Here is a 26,706-nt window from a genome sequence, read left to right on the forward strand (position 1 = left end):
TCCCGGTACCGGTATCTGGATCCCAGGACGCTCGGTTTGATCCCGGGCCCCCCGCCTGGATCCCAGGACCCCCGTATGGATCCCGGCGGGACTGAGTCTCCCCGCAGATCTCCGCACGTTGCGGGATCCCTGATGCGGGGCTTGGGGGGGATCCCGGGCCGCCCCTGCCCCCCCCAGCGCCGCCCGCAGGGGTCGCCCCGCGCCTCTCCCTCGCCCGTCCCAAGATGGCGGCGGCCGCGCTCCCTCAGGCGCCGGCGGAGCTTCGGCGGGGCAGGGCCATGGCAGCAGGGGCTGGGCTGGAGGGGTGGGAGACATTAGTGTGTGTGTGGTTGGTGCGGGGCTCTCTCGGCCTGACAGGGGATCAGCCCTGCGAGCTGCTGCTGCCCTGCTGACGGGTGCCTGGGAGGTGCGGGCAGCTGCCTCTCCCTGCCTATTCCTGCCTGTCCCTGCTGTCCCTCCTGTCCCAGCCTCTCCCTGCCTAACCCTGCTTATTCCAGCCTGTCCCTGCCTATCCCTGCCTATTCCTGCCTATCCCAGCCTATTCCTTCCTGTCCCTCCTATCCCAGCCTATCCCTGTCTATCCCTGTCTGTCCCTGCCTATCCCTACCTATCCCAGCCTATTCCTGCCTATCCCTGCTGTCCCTGTTATCCCTGCCTGTCCCTGCCTATCCCAGCGTATTCCAGCCTGTCCCTGCCTAACCCTGCGTATCTCTGTCTATCCCTGTCTGTCCCTGCCTATCCCTGCCTATTCCAGCCTGTCCCTGCATATCCCTGCCTATTCCTGCCTATCCCAGCCTATTCCTTCCTGTCCCTCCTATCCCAGCCTATCCCTGCCTGTCCCTGCCTATCCCTGCCTATCCCTGCCTATCCCTGTCTGTCCCTGCCTATCCCTGCCTGTCCCTGTTATCCCTGCCTATTCCTGCCTGTCCCTACCTATCCCAGCCTATCCCTGCCTATCCCAGCCTATCCCTGCCTGCCCACCCCACTCTGTGCTGAGCCCAGATCCTGGTTCTGGGTGGTGGGTGTGCACCCACAGCCGTCCCTGTGTGGGTGACAGAAGGTCCCACCCCATGTGTGCTCTGTAAGTGACCTTACCCCAGCAGGCTCTGGCAGCAGAGATCCTTCCAGGAGGAAGGGAATGCCATCCTGGGATGGGAGAAGGGCAAGTGAGAGAGAACCAGGAGAGATGGATGACATCCCTCTGCCTCACCTGGCTGGAGGTGCTCATCTCTTCCAGGACACACATTGCCATTGCTGCTCCTGGGATTAAATCCCACTATTTTGTGCTGGTGCCGTGGAGAGGAGGCACCAGCCCTGTCTGGCACCACACTGGAAGGGAAGGGCCCCTGCTGTAGGTCCCACAATCTCCATCACAACATCTCTGGGAACCCAGCGTGCCCTGCAGCCTCCCCTCTCTGCCTTCCTGCCTCACATCTCTGCTGGAGGCATTCCCTGAGGTTCACCCCTCTAAATTGCCTGTCACGGATTTCTCATGGCAGACTGCTCCTATCCCTGCCAAACCAGCCCTTCCCGGTGGCATCTGAGGAGCCTTCCCATCACCTCCTGTGCTCTGCAGGATCTGCAGCCACCAGAATTGGCTCCAGACTGTCCTGGGAAGAAGACCCTGACCTCAAACTGTGGTTTGCCCACTGCAGAGTCACCCAGATCCCAGCCTGGAGCAAGGCAGAGTGGTTCTGTTGAGGCTGGGAAGAGGAACCACATCCTTCCCCTTTGCTGCCAGGTGAGCAAGGATGGATGGGAAGCCAAGCCCCAGAGGAGAGCATGGCTCAGCTCTGAGCAGGTTGCCATTCCCCTGCTGGAAAGGGGAAATGAGTTAAAAGAGCTTGGAGAGAGAAGTACCTGGAGTGGCACTGCTGGAGCTGAGTGGGCACTGCTGCAGCACTGCCAGGGCTGGGAACGCCCATGCAGTGACTGCATGTCCACAGCTGGAGCTGCACCTCGGGGCACTGCTCTGCCCCAGCCAGTGCTGAGCTGACACAGCTGCATTCCCTGCCTGCAGAGCTCTGGAGAGACTCTGCCATGGGAGAAGGGTTTGCAGGATCTGCCAGGATCTGCTGGGCACAGGCTCTGCAAGGGCTGGCTGTAAGTGTGGGGTTTGTGAGGGACTGGTGGGGTTTGCCATGGGAGGAGGGTTTGCAGGATCTGCTGGGATCTGCTGGGCACAGGCTCTGCAAGGGCTGGCTGTAAGTGTGGGGTTTGTGAGGAGCTGGTGGGGTGGCAGTTCTGGGGGTCAGATCTGCAGGAGCCAAGTGAAGGAGGTGCTGCAGCCCCTGGCTGCCACCCATGGAAGGACCTGGGTGCTGCCCTGGCTCCACAGAGGCTGCAGGCAGTGGTCAGAGGGTCCCTGCTCCCCTGGAGTGAGGTGGTCAGAGCTGGCAACACTCCCTCCTAGCAGGGTGTGGTTGAATTTAGGTTATTTGGGGAAGAGAAGGAGTAGGTCTGCAGCTCAGAAGTGTGTCTTAGCCTTTGTCTGGCAAGGGTTAGTGCTTAGGACCTCCTGGGGGAACCCACTGGATCTGCTGCTTCTGTTGTGGGCTGGACAGGTATCTTGTGGGTGCTGATTGCTGAAGATTCAGCTGGGCACAGAGCAAGGACACAGCTGAGGGGGCTGGTGCTGCAGAGACATGGAAGGGTGGGTGTCCCTCTGCAATCCTTGCCCTCTCAGGCAGACCTGGAAGGGGGAGCAGAAAGGGAAGGGCGTGGGTGCCCACTGGGAAGTGAGCACCATGTCTGGGAGAGGGCAGTAAACATGTGCTGTGGGGACTCATTATTAACAGGCAGCATCACTGCCAGCAAGGAGGGGAAACATGCCTGGTTTGTGCCATTAAATGCAGGGGTTCTGGAAAGGGAGGGGTCAGTTTGAGGCTGCTCTTCAGAGGAAGCCAGTCTGTCCTCTTCTGACCAGAGATGGTGATGAGTTTTGAAGCAGCAGTCCTGAAACCACGGGTGGATTTCTAAGTGAAGAGCACTTGATCCTCAGAAAAGGCAGGCAGTGCCTGACCTCCAGGGAGACAAACAAGCAGCTCCTCTTAAAGGATTTAAGCTCTCCTCACTGGGTCTGCATGCACAGAGACGTGGCCCTGCCATGCCCTGCATCCTGCAGGTCTCAGTTCCAGGTTTTTTGTGGGCTTTGAGGTGGTCTGTCCACGGTGGTTGTGTCCTGCCAACCAGTGCTCAGAGCACTTGGGATGCTGAGACCCAGCACCCAGACGGGGGAGTCTATCCCAGTGGGAAAACACCTCAGGGGGTGGTGGTGGTGGGGTGTGCCTGTTGTTGGGAAGGGTGCCTGTTGTTGGGAAGGGTGCCTGGAGGGGCAGGAGGCCTGGTTTCCACTCAAGCTCTGCTCCTCCTCATGCTGGCTGCATCCATGACTTTGACAGAAGAAGTCTCTGGGGTTGTTGAGGTGTTCACCCAAGAGCAACCTGCAGCTTGGACCCATTATATGGCCTGGGGGGCATCTGTGTCTCCCCCAAAAGTACAGCCGAAAGATGAGAGAGGCCAAAACTCCCTCACCAGCCCAAGACTGGTGTCTTAGGTCTACACAGGAGCAGGACTTGGTCCTGCAGGCTCTGGCAGTGACTGATGCTAGAGCTGGGCACTCGGAGCAGGCATTAGACTGGGAAATGCTGTGCATGCCTTGAGCCCAACTGGGCTGTCTGGGAAGAACCTGTGTCTCATCAGAACACCTCAGTCTCCTCAGGGTGTTCCTCCATGTCTGCAGGGAAGCCCTAAGGCAGGCATTCCCTGCTTGGGTTGTGTGGGACTGTGAGCTTGCATGCCTTTTTATTTCCCCCAACCCTCTGGGACATGTGGGTATTATTTATTATGAAGTGGGTATCTCCCACTTAGGGAGAGCCCTAAGTCCCTAAGTGGGACCTTCTTGACTTCTGTACCTGTAAAACACCTCCTGGAAAGCCCTCCTGACGGGTAACTAGGTGCCAGGTTTGCAAGTGGCCCTGAACAACATCCTGAAGTGTTGCTGGAGACCTGGTAACTGAGCTCCTCCTGTTTCTTCACACGGTGTGAGCAGCTGTTGTTGTGTAGGCTCTCCTCCAGTCCTTCTGGGAAATCACACCACAATTATATTTCTGGCTTAAGACATTTTTTTCCCCTAATCAGAGCGGGCCTCACAAAGAGGTTGCCACTTAGTGGTAATTACTTGCTTCAGAAGCTGAGTATGGCTTGAGGATTGCAAAGAGGGGATTATCAAATTAATTAGTTAAAGCAAGATGTGCTTTTGTGAAGCTGAGGCCTGCTTTACGTGTGATCTGAAATAAAGGTTTAATAATAGTTAAACAGCACACAACCCCCCTGGTGTCTCCCTAACAGGGAAGCTTTGCTGTTGGTACAAGGGCTGCTTGCAGCTCTCCTTGCTGCAGCACTTGTTGCGTTTCTTTGATGAAACCTGTTCCAAGCAAACATCCATCACTGGTTTTAAGGCACCTGTCAGTGCTGAGCAGGGTCTAACACTGCTCCCTGGGGGCTTCTCCTGGTTTTATATGCTGCCAAGTGGCAGGGGGATGTGGTTCACTGTGGGGTAGCTTCGTGGGACCACGATGTAGTGGGACCACAATGTAGTTTTCCATCGTGGGACCACAATGTAGTTTTCTTTTTTAGTTCTTCCAGGGCAGAGCTTAATCCCCAGGACATCTGTGTAGCCATGTGTGTGGATGGTGGAGAGCCCTGGTCTGGTGATGAGGAGATGCCTGCTGGTAGACTGAGTGGCACCCACTGATGAGTGGGTTGGCAGGGGCTGGAAGTCCTGGAGCACTGCTCTGCCACAGCCTGCTTACAGGCTCTCCTTTCCCTTGGAAGTCCTTATGGAGTCAGGCAGTTCCCTGAGCTGTGCCAAGGACTACACTAGGGATCATGCTAAGTGAACTTGGAGTCTGTGGGGCTGTTTTCCTAAGAGCTGCTGGCTGCCCTGCTGCAGTCCTCTTGCTAGCAGGCATATTGCACAACTTCCTCTGGGTCAGACAATGTCTTTATCTGGCATCTTGAACATCTGCCCTGTGTTTCTTCCTGCACAGCTGAGCCTTGGTGGTAAAAGCAGTGAGCTTTCCCTGATTTGCAGGACTGAAAAGAAGCAGAAGTCTTCTAGCAGTGGCTCAGAGGTCCTTGCCTGCCTCCTGCCTCTGTCTGAGCTCTCCCCCAGCTCCTGTGGGGCTCTAGGTGGTCATGATTCCTTCAGCAGGCACCTGAGGAATACTGCAGAGCCAGCAAAGGGGAAGGGGATGGGGCAAAGAGATGAGAGTCTGAAGCTACAACCCCTGAAGTTTCAGAACAGTTGACTTGCTGACCCCTGTCCCACCCCCTCCTCTTTCAACTCTTCAACTCTTTCAGCTTCAGAGCTGGGCTCCCCAACCTTCCTCCCCTCAGCATTTCCTGCTTTTTGCCATGTTTCACTTGGGGAACAGGTTGTGCTTGGCAGCACTCAGCTGCTGCCCCTGGGTACCAAAGCACTTCCTCGAGGGGAAAACTGCTTCTGGGTCTCTGCAAAGGACTTGTGTCTGCTGAACGGGGAAGCTGGAGCACCCCAATCTCTGGGTTGGATGACAGCAGCCTTTTTGCAGTAGCTTTAGCAATGAAAGCACCCTGAGGAAAGGGCAGCTTCGTGTGAGAGTGAGGAGCTGCTCCTGCAGGGAGACAGAGTGAGGCTGTGTGGGGAACAAGCATGGCATTGTTGGCAGCCTCAGTCAAGAGGGGCTTTTGAACACCCACTGGAGTGCTGGCTACAGCTGTCTCCGTGTGCTTGGGAGGGAAACGGAGCTTTAATGCAGAAGAGGAGGGAAAGACCACTTTAAAAAAAAATAAAATAGTGCAGCAAGCTATATTAGGATCCATGAGCAAACAGCAGTGCCATGTTCCTCTGAGCACAGGAAATCACCTCACTACCTCTGACTGGGGTGGGGGAGAGCTGAGTTCAGGCTCTTCAGCCTGGAAATCCTTGTGCTCCTCAGCTTTGAGCCCTGGGGAGAGAAGGGAGGAGCTGTGGGGATGTGCTCTAAGACACTGGTGTTGGACAACCCATAAATACCTGCAGCTTCCCTGCATCACCCTGCGTGGTGCAACTTGCCAGTTGTCACCTTCACAGCTGAGCTGCTGTCACAGTGTGTGCTAATGGTTATTCCAGCTTGAGGGGACAGTGAGTCTTGGCTGTCTGATCTGGCTGTGGCTCTGCCCCTGGCCACAAAGGTGGAAAATGATCCCATTGATCCCAAATGAACCCGGTCTGGGCTCTGTGCTTAGATGCTGCCCTCCTCCTCAGTTGATGGGGATGCTGCAGGCTCCCAGACCAGCCCTTGGAAGTGCCACTTCTCTCTTTCTGGCCCTCAAAGGAATCGTGTGGCTTGACAGTGTCTTACCTGCTAACTCAGGACTACAGGAGATGGCAACCTTGTGCTCCCAGGTTTGTGCCAGCCACCCAAAGGGGTGAGGCAAGATGAAAGCTGCTCTAACACCAGAGCTGCTGCCACAGGTGTGGCTGCAGGAGACCTGACCTGTTCAGTGGAAACATGGCAGCAGGTTTCCAGCTCCATCCCCTTCATCCTCATGGACTCCCAGCTTGCCCCAGCCCCACCTGTGTCTGCACTGCACTTTGTTTCAGGAATGAGGTGGCTCCTGGGTTGTGCAATAGCCCTTGTGCTGGAGCCTGTGGGGACCCTTCCAAACCCACAGCAGGCTTTTGAAGTGCTTGGGGCTTTTGCCTGCTGCTGGAGTAGCCCTCAAGAGCTCGGTCTTGGTGGTCAGACTGCTCAGAGGCTTCAGATCTCTGATCAGAGGTTGGTCCCCTGCAGACTCCACTGTAAGTGCAGAGACCTTGAGCAGCCCTGGGCAAGGTGCTGGGTAGCCATGGCCCCCTGAATTTTAACCTGGACGTGTTGCTGCAGCTGGGGAAACAGCAGGGAGAATTCCATAAAGCATTTGGGTGTGAGAGGCTTGGTGGATCCCTTCTGCCTCCTTCTCCTCTGTGGTAGGGGCTGGGTCTCCAACAGAAATCTCTCAGTAGCTGTGACAGCATGAGGTGTGTGTGTGCTGGAAGGACATTGCTCTCTGTGCCCTCCTCGGAGGGGCTGCAGTGCTTAGGGAGAGTCCCAGCATCTGCATGAGAATGTAGCACAGGACTAGCCACAAGTGTGGGCTGGGAGATGTGTCTGGGGACTGGAAAATGGACAAGACTACTTTGCAAATGTAGCCCTGTACAGCCAGTGGAATCTGTGGTTGGATGCTGTGCTGGGAAACAGTGCCAGGTTCCTCATCCTTCTGCTAAGAATCTGATGGGGAAAGGCTCCTCTGCACCTACAGACAAGGTCACAGATTCCTTCCATTGGTGCAGATCCTGGGCTGGGTTGTTAATTCCCTTGGCATTGGCAAGGATGCTCTCTTTCACCCAGTTTGGGATTACTGACTGCCAGGGTCACATCCCTTTTAGAAGGACATCTATCTCTTCCTGCTTAAGGAAAGCAAAGTGCATCCCTGCAGGGACTGTCACCCATCCTTGCTGCTCACAGGAAACCCAGCAGCACATCAAGCAGCTGCTGTGTTGAGTGTTGGCTTTGGGGCTGCTCAGAGCCTTGTTTGTTGGCATAGAATCATAGAATGGGCTGGGTTGGAAGGGACCTCAGAGATCATCAAGTCCAACCCTTGAACCACTACTGCTGCAGTTACTAGATCATCCAGTCTCTTTAAATTGTTTGATAAAAAGGCTGTGAGGCCACCACATGCAGTGGGGGTTGTGGCCAGTCCTCCCCAGGAGAGGGGGGTCTGAAGGTGTTCCTGAGCTGGGCCAGGCTGTCTGGGCTCTGTTGCTCTGGTGCCCTGCCAAGGCACCAGAGGTGTTTGGAAGCAGAGGGCTCCTCTCCTGAGCCTGCCCTCACAGGGGACATCGTTCCTCCTGCTCTGGGTCCTCAGCTCCTGCCTGGGTCACCCTGGGACTGGGTTGTGGGACCTCTCCCAGAGGTGCAAAGCAGCGGGGTACCCTCCCCGTGACCCCCTCGATGTCCTGTCAGTCCCCACCGATTCTCCTGAGCAGTGCTTGGCCAAGGCTGGGGAGGCAGCTCCCGGATCCAGGTCCGAATCCCATCTCCAGGGCTCCGGGGCTTATCCCGAGTGTCACCTCCTGGCCCGGTTCCCGTTCCACAAAGCCTTTGTGTGGCAGCAGACCCTGGGACCAGAAGTGTTTGGAAGCAGAGGGCTCCTCTCCTGAGCCTGTCCTCACAGGGGACATCGTTCCTCCTGCTCTGGGTCCTCAGCTCCTGCCTGGGTCACCCTGGGACTGGGTTGTGGGACCCCTCCCAGAGGGGGCCCTGTGACCCCCTCGATGTCCTGTCAGTCCCCACCGATTCTCCTGAGCGGTGCTTGGCCAAGGCTGGGGAGGCAGCTCCCGGATCCAGGTCCGAATCCTATCTCCAGGGCTCCGGGGCTTGTCCCGAGTGTCACCTCCGGGCCTTGTTCCCGTTCCACAAAGCTTCCAGGATCTGGCAGCAGATCCTGGGATGCCCCGCGGCACCTGCCCGTGTCCCCTCCCTCTCCGCCTCTGTGGCTCTGCCCTTTCCCGTTGTCACTTCTGGCGGCTGCTGCCTGCCTGCCGGTGACCTTCCCCGCTGCTCAGGCAGTGTTTTGGCCCCTGGCCATCTTAAACAATTAATGGAGGGGTGGAGAAATTTGCCATGTTAAATTACTTCCTCCTTTGGGAGGGGGTGAGGTCTCCGCATCGCTCGCCCGAGCCCCACGCAGTTTGTTGCCGTCGCCTGAAGCGGTCACAGCCCCTCTCGCTTTTCCTCCTGGAAGTTAGACAAACAACATCTCAGAGCACTCTTTGTATTTCTCGGCGTTTTCCTTAAACCTGCAGCGCTGCCTCCAGGAGCTCGCAGAGCCGAGAAACTTTTCCGGACTTCGGAGAAAAACAAAGCCAAGAGGAGACGAAGAGGAGGAGGAGGAGGAGGGGGGGAAAGGAGTTTGCTGGAAAACCGCTTTGGGAAGCTGGAGACCTCCTCGGGATGCCTGCCGCGGGCTTCTTTTCCTCTAGCACCTCTTCAGTTCTTCCTGGGAGAAGCCAGCTCCGGGCCGCGGAGCATCCGCGCTGAGCGGGGCTGTGCCGGCGGTGCCGGTTTCGCCCAAACCCTCCTGGCAGGGTGAGGGCCGCGGCCCCCCGGGCTCGCTATGTCCCCTCTGCCCTCCAGTGCTGGGGTTGGCTGTCAGAGAAACCTCGGAGGTCCCCTGCTCAGCGCCGGTAGTGTCATGAGTTAGATTAGTTGGAGCGGTGCTGGGGGCGGTGAGGGTTTGGATTACAGTCCAGAACTCAAAGTGCTCCGGCGGTTTCACGTCTGAGGCGAGAGGAGACGCCCAGCCGCACACATGGAGGAAAAAGAGAAAAAACGCTGCTTTTGGAAGTGAAAGGGAATTAAAGGAGGCCAGAAACATGGTAAGGAAAACTCCGCTAAGGGCTCTGCCCCCGGGCTGCTGTCGGGGCAGCCTGCCTGGAGCCAGTGCCTGCAGCTAACCGGGACGGGGAAATGGCTCTCGGGACACTTCCCGTTACTCGGGTGGCACACTGCACCCGTGGATGGTGGCTGCAGGGACAAGGGGCTTTCCGTGGCGCCGGTCACCCGTGGGGTGTCTGTCGGGGACACGGGGACGGGGGACAGGTCTGTGGGCTCTGTGCCAGGGCTGCGTGCGCTGCTCTCCTGCAGAACCCCGGGAAGCAGAGAGCCTGCTGCCTCTTTTCTCCTGCCCAGGGTGGGCATCCAGGGGCTGGGGGAAACCCTCGGGGCTGGGCAGGAACACGAACAGACCCCAGAGAGACCCCTCCCCGGGGATCCTTCCGTACCCCCACACCTCGGGGGCTGGCGCTGGTGCTGAACCCCCAGAGAGCCGAGGAAGGTGGGGGGGGGGGGCAGTGCCAGACCCTTCCATGTCAAGGCTGGGCAGAGGTCTCTCCCTTTCAGTGTAAAGTTCTGCACATGGAGATCCTTGTTTTGGGAAGGGAGAGGCTGGTGAGCCCAGCTGAGCAGCAGAGCAGCCCTCTGCCAGGGGCTGGCTGAGGGCAGTCCCTGACCCTCCCTGCTCTGCAAGCAGCTGATGGGTTGTTTGTTAACTGGGCTCAGGATGGGATCTGGGTGCCCAGCACCCCTAAATCCCCTGGATGCATCCTGCTCTGCTGAGAACAAACCAGGAGCTGCTTCTCCACTGCAGGAGCAAAGCCCCTGAGCAGGACCAGCAGCTTGCTTTGCTCTGGCAGTCACTTGGTTTTTCCTAAAAGTTCAGCTCCTGGACTTGGAGAATCTCTGTTTTTGCTGAAGTTGCCCAACTTTTGGCTTCTGCAGCCCTGCTTGTGCACCCATGTCTCTTTGCCACCCTCCAGCTCCTCTGCAGAGAGCTGTGGCTCCTGTACCCTCTGTGGGAGCTGTGGTGTTCCCTCCTCTCCTGTCCTGCTCTGGAGGCCTCTGCTCCCACTTCTCCACCCCAGTCAGGAGACCTCTTTCCCTCCCCCCATGCCCAGTGTGTTCCTGGCCAAGTTCTGGTCTCTGGTGGTTATTGGATGATGTTGAAATCAAAGGAGAGCCCTGAGAGGGGTGTGCAGGGTGGGTGCCACCCCTTGCAGTCCCATGGGCTGCATTTTGCCACGGGAGCTGGAGCAGGGCTTGTGGGGCAGAAAGCAGCCACTGCTACCCTGCTCCTGCTAGCTGGAGGTGACTTTCTGGTTCCCAAGTGCTTCATCCCCAGCTCAGGTTCTTCACCTTGTTCTAATGTGTGATACAAAAGCTGTTTGAAGCAGGGGCCATTGAACAGAGCAGTGCCATGGTGCCACGGTGGCAGGGACCAAGTGCCACTGCTGAGGAGGGATCATCTGCTTCTTGAGTGCTCCTTTCAGGCTTGGCAGCTGCCAGGAGCACAAAGCAGAGGTCAAGGTGTCAGACTTGGCAGTGGGTGCTGGGCACATTTTGGTCACCCGTGCTCCGAGGCAAGTGTCTGTTCTTGATGCTGTGGCAGACCAGGCTGTAGTGGGATCTGTGAGGGGCTGACTTGGGACTGTAGCTCAGGGCTGTTCTGCTTGACTCGAGTTTTTGGTGTCCTGCTGAATCCACCAAACCTTGCAGACAAAAGAAAAAGTGAATGTAGGTCATTCTGTTGGCCTCTGGCAGCCCACAGGACTCTTGGCAGCTTGGATCCCAATGGGAGTCTGGAACAGTGTGGCTGCCCTGGTCAGTGTGGGGCAGGGGATTCCTCTTCCCAGAGCATCTGTCCTGATTCAGCACTGGGGCTGACGTGATAGGAGCACAGATCCACAGGGGTTGTTGCACCTGGGTGATGCCTCAGATATCAACTGTGTAAGATACCTTAGGCCAGAGTAGCCCAGAGCTGTGCCTTGGACTTCCCTGGACTATTGTGAGGTGGAGGAACACCCCAAGCAGAAATGAAGAGCAGGAGCTGTGTCACATGAGGTGCAAGTGCTGGTGTCTTCCTGCAGAAAAGTTCAGGTGGCACCTCTGTGCTGGCAGGAGAGGAAGAGGGTTTCAGCAGAAAATAGACTTTCTTTTGTCCTCTGGTGATGTCTTCTTCTGGGGTGGGAAGGAAGTGAGTCTGGGAATCACAAAGAGCTTTAAGCATTTAGGATTGTCTTTATTTCTGTGCCAAAGCCATGAGCAAGATGTTGGAACACAGACAGAGCCCAGAGACATAATTCTCAGCACATGGAAGTGGTTTGAATGCATCTTCTCTGGGGCAACAAGGATGACAATTTGTGCTTCGTGTTCCATTCCTTTCCAAAACTGCTGGAGAGGTGCTCATGCTGGTTGTTGCAGCAGTGAGAATCAGGGCTAAATGCAGGTGACAGGCCAGCTGCATCCATGTGGCCCTCCCCAGCAGTCACCCCGTGTGTGCTGGCACCAGGTGGGAATGCAGAAGTGTGCAGGGCAGGAACCCGAGGAGGAACATGAAAATTGTCATCCTGCAGCACCCGTGGGATCAGTGGCCATCACGCCCCTGGCTGCACTCAGCTCCTCAGTGGGAAGCTGGCAGAAGAAATCACAAGGTGAGAGCCTTGGTAGTGTCTTGCTGCCAGCCAGCAGCAGCCAGCCAGCCAGCAGCTCTGCTCCTAAATATCAGCACAGAGTCACAGCCTCTCAGCTCCCAGAGCCTCAGTCTCCAGCTTCACCTCAACACAGCCCTGTCTGTGACCCAGCTGTGCCAACCTGAGCCACCCTGGGGACTGTGGGAGCAGCCTGGGACTGAGCATTGGTGCTGGGTGAGTGTGGAAGGCACAGGGGGTACAGGGCCCTTCAGTAACAAAGACCTGAAAAATCTGTTGGAACAGTCAGGGTGTCCCCTGCAGAAGCTCCAGACTCACCATCCCTGTGGGCACTCCTATATCAAAGCACCTTTTCTTCCTATTCATGGCTCTCCAGCTGTGCAGGACCCTCCTGCTCCTGTCCCACAGAGCTTAGAGTTGTCAAGGACTGGGAAAAGCAAGTGATCAGGCATTGGGATCAGGTGTGGTGCTGACTGAGGAGCAGTAAAAGGCATAAAAAGCAAGGAGAGTCTGTTAGGGTGAGCTGCCCACTTCTGATGGTGGGATGCATCACTTCTGATGGTTGGGATGTATCACTTCTGATAGTTGGGATGTATCACTTCTGATGGTTGGGATGTATCACTTCTGATGGTTGGGATGTATCACTTCTGATGGTTGGGATGCATCACTTCTGATGGTTGGGATGCATCACTTCTGATGGTTGGGATGTATCACTTCTGATGGTGGGATGCATCACTTCTGATGGTTGGGATGCATCACTTCTGATGGTTGGGATGTATCACTTCTGATGGTTGGGATGTATCACTTCTGATGGTTGGGATGCAGCTTGGAGAAGGGAATGGACATGCCTGGCTCTGAAGATGTGACCATGCTAAGACCACACCTCTGCAGTGTGCCTCATCCCTGGTGCCTGGCCTGGGCTTTCATTTAAAAATGAACAAAAAACCAAGGCCTTTCTTGTGGTAAGTGCTCCTGGCTGGTTTCATACTTATCCATTTTTTGGTCTCACTGGACACTTAAGCTGAAACTTCCAAGATCAGAGCAGCACTGAATGAATCTGCAAGCCTTTGTCTGCTGCTGTTTCCCATCCTGCCATCAGGTGGGGATGCTCAGGATGAAACCTTGCTCCAGCTGGGGATTAGAATGGAATCAACTGGCTCTGCAGAAGAGCAGTGGGGACCTGGTGAAGACTTGCTTGGGCTCCTTCTGCATGTTTATTTGTGCAGGAGGCTCCACTGAGCCTTCTGGTGACCTCAAGAGGATGAAGTGCTGGTGGTTTGCATGGCATGGGGAAGGAAAGCTGCAGGAGTTCTGGTGCTCTGAGCTAGGTGTCCACCTTGAGCTTTGCAGCCTGTGTTGGGTGTGGCAGTGTTTGCAGGAGACTCCCTTGGGAGGCTTCCTGAGCAGGTTCCTTCAGGAGGATTCCTTCCCTGAGGCTGCCTGGCAAATCTCAGTGACTCTTCCTCCCCCCCCCCCAAAAAAAAAAAACCCAAACCCCAGTGGTGCTGAGCCTCCAGCATGGTAAAGGATGTGGATTGTTTACTGTCTGTTGTCATCTTTCCGAAGACATTTACCTTTTGAACAAGGTCCTTCTCATATGCTCAGGAGGCTGGTATGCAGACCCGTTAATGGATCAAGGGGAAAAATGCCTGTGGATGTATTCTCCTTTGTGTCTGGGCTTATAACCACCCACGTTTTGGCATACATCCCTTCTGTGCACAAAGATGCCTTTTAGAAATTGCTAGTTAAATCTCCACCCTCCTTTGATATGTATGGAAATAATGGGACACGTGAGACTGTTTTCTGCTTGGAAAAAAAAAAAAAAAGTTATAAGAAGAGTAGCTTTAAAAGCCTGTGTTTACTGCTTTCTAAGTCAGGAGTTTTAGTAAAAGTAATGCCCTGAATTTGACTGGTGTGCTTGGCTCCCCAGTAGGCATGGATTTAGTGCTGTATCTGCACCTAGGGGAAATATTTGCATCCATCAAAGTCCCAAGCTTGGCTCCTGAGGGGTGGGAGAGCTTGAGCACAGCCCTGTCTGTCCCCCTGTGAGCAGAATAACTCTGGGATAATAATTCTGTTATTCTGTGAGCAGAATAACTCTGGGTCCATCTGCCCAGGAGCACTTTTCCTTGCAGGGCACAGACAGGACTGAGGTGTCACAGCCATGGCCATCTCTGTGCTGTCTTCTCTGTCCTTCTGGTGAGCCTTCTGAGCAGTCTCTTCCTCAGAGGTGGGACCTGGTTGCTGCCAGCTTCTTTCTCTTCCCAAAGGTGGAGGGATCTCCTCCTTCAAGGAATGTCCTTGAGCACTTAACTCTTTTCTTGTGCAATTGCCCAGAGCCTCCTGGAGATGCAGCTTGGCTTCAGGGTGGTTTCTCCATCCCATTGACATAGCAGGACTTTTATTTCACGAGCACATGGTATTGCAGTGTGTTTAATGCCAAAAAGGAACTGGGGCTCATCTGTTATGGGATGCTGGGACTGTAGAGTGTTACAGCTGGGAACTCTCTTTTAACTAAAACATTAACTTTTCTTAGGCTCTACTTAATTATGGAGGTTACAAGAGTTGGGGAATCCATCAGTCCATGGAAATCCATGGAAAACCTGCCCAGCAGCTCCTGCACCTTGCAGAAGAAGGGTTGTGATCTCAACACCATCCGTCTGCAGCCTTGAGCTCAGAACATGTGCAGAGTTGGCCCAGAAGTAATAATCTAAATGTTAACACTGTGAAGATAATTTCTGGCACTCGTCAGCTGTCCTGCAGAAGGATTATCATTTTCTCTTGGAGCACAGGAGGCTGCCCATCTGCTCTAAGATGCCCCCAGATGGGTGTCTGAACACAAGTTGTTGGCTGTGGCCCTAATGCCTCTGACTAAAAGGTGTTAAAATGAGCTGACCTGCTTGGCTGAGAGCATCCTCAGGGTGGTTCATAGCTGGCTGGTATGAACAAATCTTTCCTCTGTCTACAGCCCTGTTACTTGGCACAAACAGCAAGGGGTACAAGATGCTGCTGGCCAGGTTGGTGTGATGGTCAGGTTGGATGGATGCCAACACCTGAAGCTGAGAGTGGAGAAAAAAAAAATCTGTAACTAACAATGAGATGAATGAACCCAAACAATTTCTCCTCTTGGGTAGCAGAGAGGAAGAGTTTTAGTGCATTTCCTAGGAGAGCCCTGTGAAGAAAGGGAGCTGCCATAACGTCCCAGGACTTGTCTGGTGCAGAAGTGGCCTGGGAAATTCTTGGCTCTGTCTGTGATATTTGACAAGATTTAGCAAGCCTTTTCTGACCCCAGTGCCTGAGCCTGTTGGAGGAATACAACACTTTGAATGTGGAGATCCCTGGCTGGAACATGCCCTATGGTGCCATGGGCAGACTGCTGGTGTCCCACCCATGCAGGCTGGTGGTGGGAATGGGGGGGGGGTGCAGCCCTAATATGGGGGTCCCAAAGAGGGGGGGAATGATATGTGGCTAATGCTGGGCACTGACACCACATCCACCAGGCACCTGGGCTCTCCCAGAGTGGGTCTGGTGCTGCAAAGGGTCTTTAAAAAGTACCCAAACTTTGCATCCCCCTGAGCACAGCTTTGTTGGTTCATTGTGTTGTTAAATCTCTGCCAGTGATTTAAAATACACAAACTCAGTGCTTAGACAGTTATTCCAGATTAAGGACTTAACCCCACAATAAAACTAAACCAAATAAGCTGCTCTCCAGCTGTAGGATGGTGTTGTACACACAGCTCTTCTCATCTCCTTGCAGGCCCTCATTTCAGCTGGAGGATGTCTGCGTAAGGTCAGGGCTTGGGTTTGTTCTCTCACATGCCCTTTAAACACCTCTAGCATCTCCCTGATCTATTGCTAATAGAAAGTAACAGACCTGTGGGGGGAGCAGGGGCTCATTCCTTGCCCTGGGTGAGCCCTCCCTCCTGCTCAGGTCAGTGACAGCTCAGTTATGAGCAGGACATCTCCCTGTGGGGAAAGGCTTTGTCCCCATTTCCCACTTCTGCTCCTCTCTGGCTCTAAGAGGACTTTCTTGAGTTGTGGCTCAGCGTTTCATCCTCCCTTTGGCCTCTCCACTCTGTCCTGCAGCTGTCAGCAGCTTTTCTGATGATGGATGCTGCACAGGCAGAACAGAACAGCACAGGCCCTGCTCCAGAGAAGGTGGGATAGGAAAACCTGATGGGGTGGGTAGAGAAGGATTATCATGAATATAGAGCTGTCCTGGTTTGGGCCAGGATAAAGGTGATTTTCTGTCTTGTACTTTGGTGGGAAGCTGTGCCATAGGCTGCTGTGCCCAAATGTGATGCTGTTACCTTTGGGAAGCAGTGTTTGGAGCCAGGCTTGGGGATGGTGGAAGGGAAGAGCAGGGAGCTTGCTGGGCAAGCTGCTGTGTGCATCCAGGTTCCCTGGAGGCAAAGGGCTGGGAAAAGCCCCACTTCTCCAGGTGCACAGGCTTTCCTGCCTGGAGGACTCCACCAGGATGTGTCTTTGGCAAGGATGAACACTGGGCTTTGGGGAAGTTGAGAGCAGGTTTGCTTGTTGTGCTGTTGTATCAGATCCATGTAAACATCCTGCTGGGCTGCAGGGCTCTGGGGAGGGAGCAGCTCCAGGTGGCACAGACAGGCTCAGGGATCTACCTGGACCTCTTCTGAGTTTCCTGTCCCCTGCTTTCCCCTCCAGCATGAAGGCAGCACTGGAGTAGCTCTGCTCTGGCTCCAAACTTGGAGCTTCCAGCTTGCTTCCAAAGCAAACTAGAATGTCCCCTGGGAGTGAAAACAAAGCAGCCCTGGGCTGGGGGGTGTCACCCAGCTTTGGGCCTGCCCTGTGCACCAGCTGAGCGTGCCCAGCCCTGTGGCATGCGCAGAAGTTGGGACCCCGGAGCTGAAAAGCAAATGCATCGTTTTTCCCCTTTGTTTAATTAAATGAGAGATCATGAGTTAATCGCTTTCAAGCGCTTGTTTTCCTGCAGTGCCTGGAATGATAATCCCGCCCGCTGCCCAGCAGGAGCTGCTTTGGCTGCCTCAGCCCAGAGCAGGGCTGGGGGAGCCAGAGGGAGGCATCTGGAAATTATTCTCCGAGCTCCATCCGCAGAAAACCGTTCCCTGGGAGGCTGCAGGAGCTGCCGAGCAGGGGAAGGGAGCTGGGATCCCACGGTGGCACTGCCAGGGGGGCAGCTCTGAGCGGAGCCGGCCTGGGTGAGACTTTACAAACACTTTACCAACACTTTGCTCCCCAGTGGGACTGGGTGCCATGCTTTTCTTTTTTTCCCCTGAAAAGCCTGAAACTATAGCCCAAAGAGTAGGTAAAGCCATTCCTGGTTATCTCACAGAACGGTGGTGTCATTAGGGCAGGGTGAGTGCCTACCTCTGGAGCCACACCAATTAATAGGTTGGGATTTTAGCATCCCAGAGGCAGGCAGGGTGCCTCCCAGCCTCCCCCTGAGCCCTGGAGCCAGCAGCAGAGGGGGGAGCTGGCACTTGCTCTGGGAAGATTTTTCTCTCTTGAACTCATTGCCGCTGTGATTAGAGCGGCGCAGGAAATGGGGCTGGGAGGGTTCCCCTCCCTGCAGGAGCAGAGTGGGAAATCTCAAATTTTGTCAGAAAAACAAGCCTCGGTTTTAGCCAAGGACTTCTTTTTTTTCTTTTTTTCTTTTTTCCTTTTTTTTCTTTTTTTTTTTTTTTTTTTTTTTTTTTTTTGAGCAGAGAAATGTCTCGTTTTTCAAAGGCAAAGCACCCTGGCTTTCAGCTCTACTTTCAGAAAGTAAAAAGGCTTCGTGGAAAGCCCAGGCTCTGTTTTTACTGGAAACGAGGTTTCTCACGTCAGCCCCAGTGCTGAGCAGCCCCAGCCAAGCAGCCCAGAGTATGGCAGGCTCTGGTGGTACAGGGACCAGCTAACCTGGCCCTGCTCAGTGCCTGCTCCTTTTCCCCCAGTCCCAGAGCTGGCTGGGGGCCCGGTGCTGCATGGCAATCACTGGAGCTCTGCCTCTTCCCAGTTTCTCTCTTTTTTTCCCTTTTCCAGGGTGTGGGAGGGTTGGGTTGTTTCCCCTCCCCATTGCAAGCTCTGATCTCCCCCTGTCCTGCTCCTCAGTCCCTGGGCAAGAAAGGGGAAAGTGGGTGCTTGCAGGATGTGGCCAAGCTCCCTGCAGCTGGCAGGAGGAGGACAAAGCTGCAGGAATTCCTGGCAAGGCCTCCCTGGTGAGTGGGAGCTGAGACACGAGGTGACTCAGAGCTGGGTGCCACAGCTCCCCGTGCTCACAGCCTCCCCAGGCTCTGCTCCACCACCCAAGCTCTCTGCTGCTTGCTCTGCCAAGCCCTGGCAAGCACTGGGTTTTTACTGGGGCGTGTTGGGATGTGTAGTTCCAGTCTTGGGATGCTCAGCTGGGCTTTTTAGAGCAGAGCTGCGGCTCCTTCAGCTAAGTTTCTGCTGCAAAAGGCAGTGGTGGAGGGTGAGAGGTGGATGTGGTCCACCTGGACCTTTCCAAGGCTTTTGATACTGTCCCCCACAGCCTCCTCCTGGAGGAAGGGACCCGGCATGGCCTTGGGACAAGTGGTGTGTGCAGGGGCTGGGGAACTGGCTGACACTGAGCCCAGAGGCTGAGTGAATGGTTTCTCATCCAGCTGTCAAGGGGTCACAAGTGGAGTCCCCCAGGGATTGATATGGGGCCCAATGTTGTTGTAACATCTTCATAAGTGACCTGGATGTTGGGATCAAGAGCACCCTGATGAAGTTTGCTGATGACACCAAGGTGAGAGGAGAGGTTGACACCCCAAAAGGGAGAGTCACCCTCCAGGATGACCCAGACTGACCAGAGGAGTAGGCTAGCAGGAACTTGATGAAGTTCCTCATGGAGAAATGGAAGGTCTTGCACCTGGGAACACATAACCTAAGAGTGCAGTTCAGGCTGGGATCCACTGGGCTAGAGAGCAGCCTTGTGGAAAAGGACCTGGGGGTCTTGTAGGACCCCAGGCTCAACGTGAACCAACAGTGTGCTGCAGCAGCAAAGAAAGCCAAGAGGATGCTGGGCTGCATCAACAAGGGTGTCACCAGCTGAGATAAAGAAGTCATCATCCTGCTCTACTTGGTGCTTGTCAGCCTGCACCTGGCCTGTTGTGTTCAGTTTTGGTCCCCACTCTACAAAAAAGATGTGGACAGGCTGGAGAGGGTCTAGAAAAGAGCCACAAGGATGACCAGAGGACTGGAGCACCTGCTATGCAAGGAGAGGCTGAGAAAACTGGGTCTGTTCAGCCTGGAGAAGAGAAGGCTCAGGGGAGACCTTGTTATGATGTTCCAGTACCTAAAGGGCAGCTCCAAAGCAGATGCAGACTCCCTGTTTACAAGGAGTCCCATGGACAGGATGAGGGGCAATGGGCACAAGGTGCTCCTGGGGAGATTCTGACTGAACACAAGAGGGAAATTTTTCCCCCTGAGGACAGTCAGACACTGGAATGGTCTCCCAGGGGAAGGGGTGGATTCCCCCACTTGGGAAAGTTGGAAGTCTCAGCTCCATGGGGTGCTGGGACATCTCAGATAAACAATAACATCAGAAGGGTTGGACCAGGTGATCCCTGAGGTCCCTTCCAACCTGACATTCTGTGAATCCTCAGCATGTTACATGGGTCAATCCAGCCTGCTAGAAAAGAGTGTTTGGCCTCACCATGTTAATGGTTTCAGGAGTCTTCAGACAGCATCTGAGCTGTCAGCAAGGAAGATCCATACCTCTTCCTCATTTGTTCCTTGATCAGGACTCAGTGTCTGTAGATTCTTGAGTAAGACACTGACTTCTCAGCAGCTGCTTGGGTAAGCTGTAGGGAAAACACTGCCAAAGCTCTGGAGGTCCAGCAGCATTCCAAGTCCTTCCCTGTGCTGTCCTGAGCCACTTGGGTTGTTGTCCCAGCTGCCTGCTGGGAGGGCACAGGGATTCTGATGCTCTGCAAGCTGTGTAGCCCTGGGGACTTTCTCTCTGCTCGCTGCACAAGCTGATTCCTTCTTTTCCAAACCCATAGGAATCTCCAAACCTCTCCAGGGTTCAGCCTTAATTAGTGAGCAGCAGGTCCCAAAGAGGAAGAAGCTGAGTCTTGAGTCAGAAAGAAATGTAGCATGGCAGGAGTTTCCAGTGGCTGGAGCTGCCACGTAGCTCTCCCTGTGCCCACGAATGGAGGCAGAAACTTCAACTGATGCACTAAGAGTGAGGCCACAGCTCGAGTCCTGTGTCCAGTTCTGGGCCCCTCAGCTCAGGAAGGAGCTTGAGGTGCTGGAGCAGGTCCAGAGAAGAGCAAGGAGGCTGTGAAGGGATCCAGCAGAATTGCTGTGAGGAAGGGCTGAGGGAGCTGGGGGTGTTGAGGCTGGAGAAGAGGAGGCTCAGGGGAGACCTCATCACTCTCTGCAACTCCCTGAAAGGAGGTTGGAGCCAGGGGGGGGTTGGGCTCTTTTCCCAGGCAACTCTCAGCAAGACAAGAGGGCAGGGTCTCAAGTTGTGCCAGGGGAGGTTTAGGTTGGAGATGAGAAAGAATTTCTTTCTGGAGAGGGTGCTCAGGCATTGGAATGGGCTGCCCAGGGAAGTAGTGGATTCTCCGTGTCTGGAGATCTTTCCAAAGAGCCTGGATGTGGCACTGAGTGCCATGGGCTGGGAACCATGGGGGGAGTGGATCAAGGGTTGGACTTGATGAGCTCTGAGGTCCCTTCCAACCCAGCCCATTCTATGACTCTATGCTCCTCTCCCATCTTGCAGATTGTTGCACCAAGAGAGGTGCTCATGTCACCTCAGGAGTCCCAGGCTCCTCTTCCTGCTGCCTCCTGGTTCGTCCTGGCTTGAGGCTTCTGCCCAGTGCTCATAACCTCAGCTCTCCCTGACCCCTGGACCTTGCTGCACTTTGTGACAGGGAGCAGGGCCCTTGGGGCTGTGCAGCAGAGCTCTGCCACACCATTCCTTATCCCTCCATCCATTCCACAGCCTCTGTGATTCCCATTACACCAGGGAGGCAGGGAGGGGAATCCTGTTCATTTCTGCCCCCACTCAGCCCCAAGCCTGTGCCAGTCGTGGGAAGCTCTCCCGGGCTCTCTCTGCTCCTCTCCATCCCCAGTGGCTCTTGCTGGGCTGTTCCCATCGCACAGCTTTGCCCACAGAGCCCATCCCAAAGTGCTGCTTCCCATTCCCTCTGCTCCATGCCCTGCACTGGCAGGCAGCTCCCAGCTGAGGAGCACTGGAACCGGTGTGGCCGGACGTGACCTTAACCTGGGCTTTATTTAGCGCCTTGATTTATAGAGGAGTTTATTTTAAAAGCTGGTTTCTCTTTTGGGAGGTGTGGTGAGTGTGTGGCAGTTCATAGGCCCTCCCGTGTGGCTGACAAGGAAATATTTGAGTCTAGAGACAGATTTAGCTCGGGGAGATGCTCCCTGGCTCAGTTGGGAAGCAATCCTTTGTGTGGGGTGGCTGAAAAGGAGCAAATGTCCAGGCCCTTTCCCAGGACGGGGATGCAGCAATGCTGCTGGAGGCAGGGAAGTCTCAGACTTCCATACCCTGTCGGGGGCTGCTTTGCCCAGGAGGTGCCTGTGCTGGGCTCTGCCAGCTCTTGGAGGCTGCTGGCTGCAGTGGAAGGTGCCTGGGCAGGGCTGCCCTCTCCATGGATCCGTGTTGGCTCAGCTCGTTTTCCCTCTTCTCCAGGCACTTTCCCCTCACCTTGGGTCGCAGAGGTTTCTCCTCATTCCTGCTGGGAGTTGCATCACCTGCTGGAGAATCAGGGATGTGGTTTGTTGGTAGGATGGGCTCTAGACTTGAGGTTTATCAGCCCTGGAGCACAGGATGCCATTCCCTTCTTGTGATGGCTCCAGCTGCTTCCTGTGAGTTTCCCAAACTGTGGCTCATCTATGGGGGGTCTGGGGGGGCTGCACTCTGGCATTGCACACAAGGGCCACACTGAAGCCCTTTCCTCAGCCCTCTGTGCAGGTTGAGATGTCAGTACAAATAAGCAGCCCTATCCCTAGGGCTCTGAGTTGGTTTAATCGGATTGGGGTTGAATCTGCTGCTCTTGCAGGCTCCAAGCTCTGCCCGTGTTTCACCTTCTGTGTTTCAAGGTGATTTCTGAGGCTCTTATCACATTTCCCCCTCCACCTGGGCAAGACCCATCCCTGGGAGATGACCCTGGGGGGGTGGGAGCAATGCAGAGTGGTGTTGCCTTCCTGCCACCCCTGGCTGGGGTTCCTCTGCTTTTTACTAAAGGGTAAGACACAACTTGGCTTATTTTAACCTTAAAAAGGATTTTTTATGTGGCGCCAGTGTGAATAATTGCCTGGTCAGAGCTTTGCTAAAACAGCAGGAATGGTGTTGGGAATTGGTTGCCTTCATCTCATCAGTGGCACATGGAGGCCACGTCCATCCTGGTTCTGCAGCTGCCCAAGGATGCAGCACAAGGGGGGTGGGAATTTGCTCCCTGGTTTGGGACTTTTCCTGTGGAATCAGCAGAGGTTTGCACTAACACCCCCTCTCTCTGCTATGTGATAGGGGTTAAAATCTTTTTTTCTCTGTCCCTCCAAAGCTTGCCCAGCTGTGGTGGCTTCATGGCAAAGCCTGTCCAGAGAGAAAGCCTCTGCTAAGCAGTCACTGGCAGCACTGCAGTGGCTGCTGGGGAAGGTTATTCTGCATCTTGCTAAAGGAAGGATAACACAGGACTTGGTTTATTTTAACCTTATAAAGGATTTTTGGTTCGGTGCCAATGTTAATAATTGTCTTGTGAAAGCTTTGCTAAGACAGCAGGAATGGTGTGAGAACCTCAGAGCGATGCACTGACTCATACACAAATATTTTGACTTCTTTGTTTTATTTGCACTAATAAGTGTAACAAATTTCATTCAGGGGAGGGGACTGATACCTGAAAGGCTTTTTCTCAAGCAGGGGAAGAAGCAGAGGGGCAGGAGAGGGTACAGAAACACACAGAGAGCTGGTTTTGACTGAGATTTTGAACCCAGGGACTGCAGAGGGTCAGAGGGAAATCGTTGTCCAGTGCTACCAGCAGTGTCCTGGGGTTGTGGCTGAGCTCTTGGTTGGTCTCTCTGGTGGCTGGGTGCAAGGGCACCTCTGTCAGGACCAGTTCTGTCACAGATGATTGCGGGGACAGGTTGGTGTCAGCAGAGGTTACTGGAGCTGTGCTTGGCCTCTCTCTGTCACTTCTCAAGGGCACAGGAGCAGCACAATGTTTCATGTTCAGAGTGTTGTGTCAGTGGGCAGCAAGAACATTAATATGCCCAACTGTGAGAGGTTCTGCCTGGGTTTGGTTCCCATTTCCCTACCCTACAGCCTTTTTTAGCAGGTCTAGGGTAGCATGTAAAAGGCAGACTTCTGGTTTAGGCTATCCCTTTGGGTCAGTACTAACTCATCCCACAGTTCCTCTCCATCTCTTTTCTCCTCTTCTATTTCCTAAACTCTGCCAAGTCCTCCCCTCACACCCTGTGTGGGGGTGGGCTTGAGCAGAGCTGTACAGAAAGCTGCAGGGTGTCAGCTCTCAGCAGAGTTCTCCTGACCTCCCCAGTCTGGATGTTTTGCTCTGAAGACCTGTTTGTGCAGCGAAGGAAATGTCTGGCAATTTCCAGGTTTTCCATCTCACTTAATGGAATAAAAGTTTGGGATTGATATTGTTCTTTTCTGGGTAGGGAGAAGCTTGTTTAAAACAGCCCATATAGGACTGGGGGTTAAATGCTTGATCGTAGAATCATAGAATCCTAGAATGGGCTGGGTTGGAAGGGAGCTCAGAGCTCATCAAGTCCAACCCTTGATCCACTCCCCCCGTGGTTCCCAGCCCATGGCACTCAGTGCCACATCCAGGCTCTTTGGAAAGATCTCCAGACACGGAGAATCCACTACTTCCCTGGGCAGCCCATTCCAATGCCTGATCACCCTCTCCAGAAAGAAATTCTTTCTCATCTCCAACCTAAACCTCCCCTGGCACAACTTGAGACCCTGCCCTCTTGTCTTGCTGAGAGTTGCCTGGGAAAAGAGCCCAACCCCCCCCTGGCTCCAACCTCCTTTCAGGGAGTTGGAGAGAGTGATGAGGTCTCCCCTGAGCCTCCTCTTCTCCAGCCTCAACACCCCCAGCTCCCTCAGCCCTTCCTCACAGCAATTCTGCTGGATCCCTTCACAGCCTCCTTGCTCTTCTCTGGACCTGCTCCAGCACCTCAAGCTCCTTCCTGAGCTGAGGGGCCCAGAACTGGACACAGGACTCAAGCTGTGGCCTCCCCAGGGCTGAGCACAGGGGCAGAATCCCTTCCCTGTTCCTGATCCAGGTCCTGGCACTCAGCCCTTGGAAGTGTCCCTGTAGACCTCCTGCTTTGAGTCCTTAGGTTAAGAATATGAAAAGCAGCTCCTTAACCTCTGTTTGTCTTGTTGCATTGACCTCGAGGGGTGTTGCAGTAGGCATCTGGTCTCTCAGAAGATATTGCAAACACTGCAGGACCTCGGTGCCATCCAGCCTTGCTCGGTGCTGCCCCTGGGAGCAGTGCCAGGCCCTGGGCAGTGCATGGGTTGCCTCTCACCTGCCTCCTGCCAGCTCGGTGTGTGCAGGGATGGTGGAGGCATCACCTCAGCCCTCCTGCCATCCCTCCAGGAAGGCTTTAGCACAGAGCAGGGAGTTTATCTGGCCCTTAAAACCTTCAAAACTCTAAAAGAGGAATTTAAAAATCGTGCAGGAGATGGGGAGGTTTGTGTGTGAGAAGCATCATCCCTGCAGGGCTGCAGGTTGGTGTAGGCTTCCCCTGGGACTGTTTCATTTTCTTAGGCCCGTGGAGGTGATTGGAGTGATGTTCCCTCCGAGTGGGAGCAGGGAAAGGGTTTGCTTCCTCCTGATCCCTCCAGGACTGTTCCCTGGTGAGGGCATAAGCTGTTGGTTGGGGCACTGCTTTGTTTAACTTTCTCTCCCCATCTTGCTGTGGGCCTGAGGTATGTTTTTCAGGCATCTCCACACAGCTGTTCCTCTTCTGCAGGAGGCTGTAGGGCTTCTGGGCCAGCGGCTGAAATGCTTTTCTTGTCTCCAGTGAAAGGAGGTGGATTTGGATCAGACGAGGATCTGGCCAGACACCTGAGTAAACTTTCATTTGGTTTTGCAGCAAAACTCACTCCCATTTGCTGTAAGCTAGCCAGAGGGGTCCCCTCTAAAATAGAAAAGAGGGATCCCAATCTTCTCACCTGATGTGTACAGATTTATCTTTTTATTATATTTTTTTTTTTTTTTTTGGCAAGCTGGCTTGATTTACACCCATATAACAAATCAGAATTTGGCCTCTAGTGCTGGAATTGGTCCTGACACCACGGGCAGGCTCTGGCTGGCAAGCTTTCCCAAATGAGGGTGGAAGTAGGGAAGGCATCGCCTCTGATTCAGGCACCAAAGGCCACCCCCTTGCCACACAGCCTGTGGATCCTGTCGGGAGGCACCTCTCCCTCCAGAAAATCTCTGGCTCCCAGAGTAAGCCTTTCAGGAGAGGCAAACAGCCCTGAATGATGAAGGATTGCACCGGTGAGTGGCTTTTCCTGGTACCAAACATCTCCAGCTGCACTGGGACATCGGAGTGCAGCGTGCTGCCAAGCTTCAGCACAACTTCAGCACAACCCCTGTGGCTCCCTTTGGGATTCCGCCAGGCTTGGGCGCATCCCGGTGCCGGTGGGCATCTCCAAACCCAGGTGTCTGGCAGAGGGGCCTCAGTGCTCCCTCCTGCCCGTGGAGCCCGGGCTGGCTCACACAGCTCACGTGCTGTGGCGATGGTTTTGGAGCCGCCCCACCCAGCCCAGGCAGGAGAGGGACTGAGCTGCTGCGTAAGCAAAAAACTGGGAAACCTCCTGGCTGCCGAGCAGGGCGCTCAGCAGGCGCTCCCCTCGCCTTCCGGGACAGCTTTTTCATTTTTTTTTTTTCTTTTTTTTTTTTTTTTGCTGTTTACCTGGGAACACCGGTGCCAAAAAACAACTGGAAAGGAAAGGCAGTTTTGCTCCTTTGATCTTTCCTGCCTTTGGAGGTGGGGGCGTGGGGCAGGTCCGGGGAAGCGGGGCGTGCGGTGCCGTGGTACCGCTAACGCTTTCTCTCTTCTTGGCAGGACTCGGAGTCTCTGGACAGTTGCATTCAGAGCACCTTATCAGCACTCTACCCTCCCTTCGAGGCCACCGCAGCCACTGTCCTCTGCCAAGTTTTTGATGTGGTGGAGAAGACGTACCGTGGGGATGGACTGCGCTACCTCATAGACTTCCTGATTCCAGCCAAGCACATCCTGCAGTGCATTCAGCAGGATGCCTGTGTAAGTACATCATGCTCTCTGAGGCCTCTGGAAAGCTCCAAGAGCTTTCCTTCTCGTCTCCTATGTAAAAAAGGAGCTGGCAAGAAGGGCTTTGCGTGTGTGTGTACGGCAGCCTAGGTGGGAGGGCGGGCAGGCAATTAGGAAACAGTTGGGAAATAGTTATCCGAGCTGAACTGTGCTGAGATAAAGTGTGGAGCAGTGCCCTGGACTTCCAGAACGAGGGACACTGGAGGGGTTCAGAGGGGGAGGTTTAGTGGAGCGTTTGCTGGTGATGGTGGTCTTGGGTGGCTTCCGACCCCAGCTGTTCCATGGATGAAGCTGTTGGGCTCCCACCGCTGGCTGGGGGACATGGAGGGGACAAATGCTGCCAGGCAGTGTTCTTCCCAGAA

At 54.6% G+C, this 26,706-nt stretch overlaps 1 protein-coding gene across 1 annotated transcript in view; it reads left to right on the plus strand.

Moving 5' to 3' along the window:
• The first annotated feature begins 8,649 nt into the window (after positions 1-8,649).
• The window catches only part of PLEKHG4 (pleckstrin homology and RhoGEF domain containing G4), a 96,416-nt gene continuing 78,359 nt past the window's right edge, over positions 8,650-26,706 (plus strand). The window contains exons 1-2 of the mRNA XM_030457671.1: positions 8,650-9,445; positions 26,120-26,317. Coding sequence (XP_030313531.1) covers positions 9,443-9,445; positions 26,120-26,317 — 201 coding nt within the window. The 5' untranslated portion in view covers positions 8,650-9,442. The remainder of the gene's footprint in view (positions 9,446-26,119; positions 26,318-26,706) is intronic.

This window comes from Calypte anna, chromosome 11 (genome assembly GCF_003957555.1).
Source record: "Calypte anna isolate BGI_N300 chromosome 11, bCalAnn1_v1.p, whole genome shotgun sequence".
Classification (NCBI taxonomy): Eukaryota; Metazoa; Chordata; class Aves; order Apodiformes; family Trochilidae; genus Calypte; species Calypte anna.